Here is an 8,333-nt window from a genome sequence, read left to right as displayed (position 1 = left end):
GGTAGCAACTTTTTTATCATAGTCAATTGAAACCTCTTCCAAAATAGTGGATTCATCACTAAATAAAGCCACGACCTCTCCAAATCCACTTTCATAATTATAACAATATAAGATTCAACACTCTCGAAAATAGTGGGATCAATACTACCTAGAGTTGACACTCTTCTAAACCCACTTTCATCAATATAATCATCATAAATAGGAGGCATGCTATCATCATAATAATTTTTCTCATCAAAACTTGGGGGACAAAAATATCATCTTCATCAAACATAGCATCCCCAAGCTTATGGCTTTGCATATCACTAGCATCATGGATATTCAAATAGTTCATACTAGCAACATTGTAATCATGCTCATCATTCAAAAATTTGGTGCCAAACAATTTATTGAATTCTTCTTCTATCAATTGAGCACAATTTTCCGATCCATCGTATTCAAGAAAGACATTATAAAGATGAACAATATGAGACCACCTCGATTCCATTTTTTGTAGTTTTTTTATAAACCAAACTAGTCATAAACAAGAAAATAAAAGATTCAATTGCAAGATCTAAAGATATACCTTCAAGCACTCACCTCCCCGGCAACGGCGCCAGAAAAGAGCATGATGTCTACTACACAACTTGTTCTTGTAGACTCGTGTTGGGCCTCCAAACGCGGAGTTTTGTAGGACAATAACAAATTTCCCTCAAGTGGATGACCTAAGGTTTATCAATCCATTGGAGGTGTAGGATGAAGATGGTCTCTCTCAAACAACCCTGCAACCAAATAATAAAAAGTCTCGTGTGTCCCCAACACACCAAATACAATGATAATTTGTATTGGTGCACTAGTTCGGCAAAGAGGTGGTGATACAAGTGTAGTAATGATAGCAGATATTGATTTTTGTAATAGGAACAATAAAAAACATCAAGGTAGCAATTGATAAAACGAAGCACAAATGGTATTGCAATGCTTGAAAATGAGGCCTTGGGTTCGTACTTTCGCTAGTGCAATCTCTCAACAATGCTAATATAATTGGATCATATAACCATCCCTCAACGTGTGATGAAGAATCACTCCAAAGTTCCTATCTAGCGAAGAACATAAGAAGAAATTGTTTGTAGGGTACGAAACCACCTCAAATTTATTCTTTCCAATCAATATTTCCAAGAGTTCATACTAAAATAACATCAATCGATCTATCCAAGAGTTTGTACTGAAATAACACCATATGATACACATCGACCAACTCTAATGTCACCTAGATACTCCAATGTCACCACGAGTATCCGTGAGTTGATTGTACAATATGCATCAAACAATTTCAGATAAATAATACTCAATCCACACAAAGAACCTCAAAGAGTGCCCCAAGATTTCTACCGGAGAAATAAAGACGAGAACATGCATCAACCCCTATGCATAGATTACCCCAATGTCACCTCAGGAATCCGCAAGTTGAGCGCCGAAACACATATCAAGTGAATCAATATGATACCCCATTGTCACCACGGGTATTCATAGCAAGACATACATCAAGTGCTCTCAAATCCATAAAAGTATTCAATATGATAAAACGAATACTCAAAGGGAAACTCAATTCACAACAGATAGAGAGGTAAAAACACCATATGATCCAACTATATTAACAAAGCCCGTGATATATCAAGATCATGACATCTCAAGAACATGCGAGAGAGAGAGAGAGAGATTAAACACATAGCTATTGGTACAAACCCCCAGCCCCGTGGGTGGACTATTCCCTCCTCATCATGGTGGCCGCCGGGATGATGAAGATGGCCACTGGTGATGATTTCCCCCTCCGGTATGGTGCTGAAATAGGGTCTAGGTTGGCCTTTTGTGGCTACAGAGGCGTGCGGCGGTGAAACTTCTGATCTAGAGTTATTTCTGATGGTTTCTCTATTTATAGGATTTTTCAGCGTTGGAATCACATGAAGATAGGCCTTGAGGTGGGCACAACCCACCTGAGCGTGCCCATGTGTCTTGTGCTCACCTCCTTCACCTTCCGGTCCTCCCATGAAGCTTCTAGTGCCTCTTTTGTTCCAAAAAAATCATCAAAAAGTTTCGTTGCATTTGCAGAACTTTTATTTCTGCACAAAAAACAACACCACAGTAGTTCTGCTGAAAATAGTGTCAGTTCGGGTTAGTTCCATGCAAATCATACCAAAACCATAGTTGTAAACATGGCATGCATACTTCATAAATTATAGATATGTTGGAGACGTATCACTCACACATGGAGATCAGATCGCAAGAAGAAAACATTGAAGAAGATTGATTGGTTGCAGATATGTCTTACAATGGCTGCCTTGTGCTATGCACGATTACAAGTATGAATTAGAAGGAGTTGAACTATGGTGGTGATGGCGGCTAGGGAGATGAAATGGCGGCTAGGGTTGACGAGAGATGATGAAGATGGTTTTGTTCTGGCTTCATTCGATGCTCTCTTGTTGACAATTTGATGGGGTCCCCTTTATAAGAGTTATTCATGTGGATGATCTGCCTCGGGATCCACGCCATACGACCATTCATACGATCATGCGCGGTCATATGGAATGTTATCTTTCGCATTGTTTCCTCTAGAACGCCTCATGCTAATTCCTTCTTTCTTCATTTCCATTCCTTTCCATGTTCACACGTGATTTCTTCCCTTTTAAGCCAATTTCCTGTGGAAACACATCAAAGATAGGATTTGTGAAATCCTTTGCATTCATTAGTCATTAGTAGCAATATCGGAGTGAATATCTCGCTTTAAACTAAGGGTGAATGAGTGTAAAAATATCACTCATCGGCTAAGGTGACATGTTTAGGCTTCGTGAGATTCTTTCCTTTCCAGCGAGACAATCTAGAACCGAGTGTGTTAATGAATGGTTGGAGGCTAATTTTTCGGAGATGGTAGAATGCAGGGGTAGACCCAAGTATTTTTCGAGTAAGGAGGAAATACGAGCTGGGAAGGCAGACAAGATGTCCTGAAGGTCAAAACCCTCCCAGGGAATCAGGAACAATTCAGACTTTGGGAGGTTGGCTACGAGCCCGCTAGCCTCACCTTAGGTTGGGAGAATGGCGGAGATCACACGTAGCTCGCCTTTGTCCTGGTTAGGGAAAATGCCAACATCATCCGCGAACATAGAAATCTAGCAGGTGGACGTGTGGGTCGGGATTGGTCAAAGGATCCATCGCTAAGATGCAACATTGAGAATCTTCTAGAGGGGGTGAATGATCTTGAGAAAAGCTACACCGTTTAGATTTGATTTATTATTTTTTGGCATGAGCTCTTCGAAATGTCATTTGAGCATGAAAATTTTCACACTCCTAGAAAACTCGAGCATCTTGGATGTAAATGGAAAATCAATTTTCTTTTGTCATTTCCCTTCAATTTACCGTTCACCAGGAGCATATGCGCATGGGCTCAAACATGGATTACCCGCTTGCATTATCACTAAGCTGCATTTTTGGGTTGGGAAGTACTGATAAATCTGACTGATTTATCTGGTTCAAAGAATGATCACCTAAATATTGGCAAGTACTTATTTGATCAACCAAGAAAATAATGTTGACCTCTAGTTCCATGACAGAAAGAACAACATAGGCAGCTAAAAACCCGGCAACAAGGTCGTGTGAGCACTAACTCAATTAATCGAGTTAATTGCTGGAGACTACTACATTTATGGTTAGGATTGGACAAAACTACTTGCTCCCTATTTTTTGCAAAATTCACAGCATATTTGTGTAATTCATTTGCAAAAAACATTGGTCGAGGGATTTGGTCCATTTTAGCATTTTCCCGACAGGTGGGCCGGGGCCTGATTGTAAGAGCTGACTTGGCAAAAAAATTGCCACGTGCGCGCGTTGAATTAGTGTACTACGTCTTCTTCGTTTCCTGGCGTCCTCCTCATCTACGAACCAAGACACTGGAGGAGGGCAGCTAGATCTCGCCGGTGGAGGAGGGCAACCGGATCTTGCCATTATCGGTCGGTTGCAGCCACCCCACGATATGAAGAGGAGGGAAACGACCGAGAAGGGGAGCACAGAACTCGTCGGCGCACGGCACGACCACGACATCCAGGGGCGGATCCAGGCCCCCAAGGCTTAGGCCTGGGGATGATGCCCAAACGCAATGTATAATGTAGCAGTTTACTGTACAAATATGCTACAGTGTACCAAGATGGCTCGGGGCGGCCACTGGGCTAACTCCACCCCATATGACATCCACGGCTGGTGGCAGGGCCAGGATGTTGCCATGCCTTCAAGGCCGATATGGCACTGCTCGCCGGCCACTCCATCGGCCGAGGTCGTCGGGATGGAGCATGCACTTCGGTAGTATGGGGTAGCATTGCTCACCGGCCGAGCTACTTGATGCAGCAGTCGTTGTACGAGGGGGGAGCGCGCGACACGTGTGACTGGTCGGCGGCCTCCAGCCCGACGGCGCCGCCCCTCGCCGGCGATGAGAGCCCATGGACGCGCTGGAGTGTACACACCGGGGGGAGGGGGGCGTGGTGGTTGATTGCGTTTTTTATTTTTGATTGAGGGGTGTCTAAGTCAAAAAGAGATTTGATTGCGTTTTTTTATTGAGAGGTGTCTAAGTTAAAAAAAGATTTGAAAAGAGAGAGTAGACTATTCATCGCGTACATGTAGCAATTTTCTTTTACGAAGTCAACTATGACAACTTGGTCCCATATGTTATAAACGGAAAATTCTACACCTACGGTCTGCAACCCACGGAAAACTCCGCACGGACAGACTTGTCCACGACCTCGCCAATCACTTCCTCCCTGATTTTCAATTATGGGTCCACTGTTTCCAATTAGTGTATGGCACATCAGCCTGTAGCACTTAGTCGGTAAGTCTTGTCTGTAGCTCTAGCAAAGCTCGTTATAAACACGCTTAAAACGCCATCCCTCGATCAGTGTTTTCTGCAAATGAGTTACGCAACACGCGGTGAATTTTGAAAAAAAAAGAGACTTTCCTGCAATTAACTCCAATGAATCTGATACAACAGTACTAATCTAATCTGACTAATTTGTCTAGCTAGAGTGATCACTTGGAAACCGACTGGCTAGCAGGCTTCGATCAGAAGACAATAGTCTCAGCCTTCACGCACGTTCCATGCATTGCCAAGTCACGATACAACTAATCCTACACAGTACAGAAATTCCAACATCGAAGACCCTAAGCGCCTCAGAAGCCTACGGCGCCACTAGACCAGCTATTGGCCGCCGACGACGCCGGGATCGTCTGGTACCCCGCGAGCCCCGTGGCCGGATGCACGTTAGCGTTGCTCAGGTACTGGCGTACCGGGTCGACGCTGGCGGCCGGCGCCGCGGCGGCCACGGGCGCCCCGGCCACCACGTACTGCTGCACCACCAGCACCGACACCCCCATGGAGAAGTCCGACGACACGAGCATGTCGCCGATGGGCCCCAGCTCCGGGGACTCCATCCAGTCCTCCAGCGCCGACGTCATCGGCGACCCGGCCTCGCCGGGGCGCCGGCCCACGATGTACATCTCGTGCGTGCTGCTGTCCATGCTCCGGATGGCCGCCACCGTCTCCTCGCTGTTGGCCACCGTCTTGTCCGCGTACGTGATGGCGCCGTTGCCGTGGTTGCGATCGCGGAACTCGCCCAGGTACTCCTCGTCCATCTCCAGCTCGCTCTTGCCCTCCGTGCCGATGTTGATCGCGCGCGAGTCCGCCGTGGCGGCCGACCGGTAGGTGGGGCTGGAGAAGGATCGCTCCCGGTAGTCCGGCGGGAGGAACCTTACGATGGCGAGGCTGACGCTGGGGTTCTCCACCATCCTCCACGCGTAGGCGAGCGCCTCGCGGTCGTCCGGCCCGCCGAAGAAGAAGAGCACCAGGCGGTGCTCGTCGGCCATGCGCGCCGCGGCGGCGCTGAGGCCGCGGTCCACGAGAATGGCGACCGAGCACGGGGACGCGGACAGGAGGCTCTCGTTGAACCCGCGGATGGACGTGTTGATGGGCTCCATGCCGCCGTCCACCGTCTGCTGCTTGTGGAAAGGGACGACGATGAGCGAGACGTGCTTGTCCTCCGCGAGCACAGACACGTCGTCGTGCATCGTTTGGTACGGCGACACGGCCGCCAGCGTCTGGATGGAGACACCACCTGCGTCGCACAAAGCACCGTGCATGCTCCGTGTCAGCGTACGTAGACATGCAGCCTTACGAAATGTATGTACTGACTACTGACCAGTGTGCATCTCGTAGTTCTCGAATGCGTTGAAGATGTGCTCCGTCGTAGCCGGCAAGGCAGAGGAGCCTGACCGGCTATTTGTCGAGGCGGAGGCGGAGGCGGCGGCGGCGGCGAGCATGTTGGAGGCTCGGCCGGTGAGCTCGACGAGGTGGAGCGCGTAGATGAAGATGGGGGAGCGCTTGCTCGGGTTCGAGAGCTCCAGCAGCGACAGCACGGACGGCACGTTGCGGGTGGTGTGCACGCAGGCCAGCATCCGGAGCTCGCTGTCGTGCCTGATGCGCTGTAGGTTTCTCCGCTTGTACCCGACGAGCCGCCGCGGCGGCTTGTGCAAGCTCGTCACGATCGGCGTCACCAGCGCCGTCATCCCCACCGACACCATCACCATCACCGCAAACGACTCGTCATCCAACACCTATGCATGCTTAACCTGATCAATGGCTGACATAGATATTGGGGGAAATTTGCTGTGCGTGTGACGGTGTGACCGTGTGCCTACCTGCTTGTCTCTCCCAATGTTGAGAACGATCATTTCTACGAGCCCCCTGGTGTTCATGAGGAATCCGAGGGCGATGCCCTCACGGAACGGCATGGTGTAGAGCGCCGCGATGATGATGGTGCCCATGATCTTGGCGAAGCTGGCCATGACGAACACGAGCACGAGCAGGCCGACGGTCACAGGGTCGCGCGCCTTGGTGATGTTGGTGCGCAGGCCGCTGATGGCGAAGAAGAGCGGGAGGAGGAGCCCGGTGACGAAGTCCTCCAGCTTCTCGATGAGCGTGACGCCGAGCGGCCCGCTCGGGATGACCAGGCCGTAGATGAAGGCGCCGAAGACGGAGTGGATGCCGATGGCCTCGGTGCAGACACCGGCAAGCAGGACGCCGGCAAGGATGAGTGACACGTCCATGTCGCTGATGCTCTCGCCCTCGGGGATGCGGTGAATGAGCCACCACATCGCTGGGCGCACGACGTAGAAGCATATGAGCACGAAGACCACCCCGGAGAGGAGCACCCACAGGGACGACAGCGCCGTGCTGTCCACCTCCGTGATGGCGATGGCGAGCGCGAGCAGGATCCACGCGCACATGTCGTTGACGATGGCGGCCGACATGGCGATGCGGCCGAGCTCCGTGTTGAGCAGCTTGGTCTCGGCGAGGATGCGGGCGAGCACGGGGAACGCCGTGACGGAGAGCGCGACGCCGAGGAAGAGCAGGAAGGAGGTCTGGTGCACGTTCCGGGACACCTGGTGCCGGAATATGAAGGACGTGGCGGTGCCGATGCAGAAGGGCAGCGCCATCCCGGCCAAGGCCACGAACAGCGCCTTCTTGCCGGACCGCTTGATGACGTCGAGGTCCATCTCCAGCCCTACGAGGAAGAGGAAGTAGAGCAGGCCGAGGTGCGCCACGGTCTCGAGCGTGAGCAGGCTGCGCTGCGGGAACACCATGTTGCCCCAGCCGTCCATCTGGCCCATGAGGGACGGCCCGAGCACGACGCCGGCGAGGATCTCAGCGATGACGCGGGGCTGGCGGAAGGGCTTGAGGAGGAGCACGAGGACGCGGGTGGTGATGACGATGACGGCGACCTGGAGGATGAAGAGCGGGAGGGAGAACTCGAGCGGGTTGACGCCCTGCCAGATGCCGTTGGTGGTGATCATCATGGGCGAGTAGCACACCACCATGTTGGTGATCTTGGACGCCGTCGCATTGTGGGTCTGCGCCGTCACGTTCGTCGGCAGGTCGACGTCGGCGTTCAAGGGCGCTACGGTGGATGCCATCTTGCCGCATGGCACGGCACGGGGGAGCCCTCGCGCGCGGTGATCACAAGCTCCCCGCTAGGTAGATTTGCCTCCTGGTCCTGTGCGCCTTGCGAGTTTTGCTCCGGAGAACTTTGGGGAGGTTGCACCGGGGGCACGAGGCCGGGGCGCAACTCGCAGAAAGTGCGAGGAAAAGGTCAAAAGAGGGAGTCCGGGTCACTCAACGTTGGAAGGCTGCCGATCGGTTGCCCGGGCACTTTGGAGTTTGCGCAGGATCTCCGGTTTTGACCGCTCATCCCCATTTCTAGTTCTACCACGAATTGTGTGGTTCTCATTAAGGATCGGGCCATCTCGCATGCACCTACTACTTG

The 8,333-nt window shown here is 51.1% G+C and overlaps 1 protein-coding gene across 1 annotated transcript; it reads right to left on the bottom strand.

The window, feature by feature from the left end:
- Positions 1-5,184: 5,184 nt before the first annotated feature.
- Positions 5,185-7,983, bottom strand: LOC125548764 (cation/H(+) antiporter 15-like). The gene is made up of 3 exons (XM_048712309.1): positions 6,709-7,983; positions 6,210-6,624; positions 5,185-6,125 (listed from the first exon to the last, which is right to left on the bottom strand). Exons 1-3 carry the CDS (start codon positions 7,981-7,983, stop codon positions 5,185-5,187), a joined length of 2,631 nt encoding a protein of 876 aa, XP_048568266.1.
- Positions 7,984-8,333: the final 350 nt, after the last annotated feature.

Source organism: Triticum urartu, chromosome 3 (genome assembly GCF_003073215.2).
Source record: "Triticum urartu cultivar G1812 chromosome 3, Tu2.1, whole genome shotgun sequence".
NCBI lineage: Eukaryota > Viridiplantae > Streptophyta > Magnoliopsida > Poales > Poaceae > Triticum > Triticum urartu.
This window is presented reverse-complemented; position numbering and strand designations above follow the sequence as displayed.

What these genes read in the sequence shown, in the direction of transcription:
- LOC125548764 (XM_048712309.1), bottom strand. Translation starts at nt 7,983, where the DNA reads ATGGCATCCACCGTAGCGCCCTTGAACGCCGACGTCGACCTGCCGACG. An exon ending in ACATTGGGAGAGACAAGCAG is followed by an intron (nt 6,625 to 6,708) that starts GTAGGCACACGG and finishes AAGCATGCATAG; the next exon opens with GTGTTGGATGACGAGTCGTT. An exon ending in GAACTACGAGATGCACACTG is followed by an intron (nt 6,126 to 6,209) that starts GTCAGTAGTCAG and finishes TGTGCGACGCAG; the next exon opens with GTGGTGTCTCCATCCAGACG.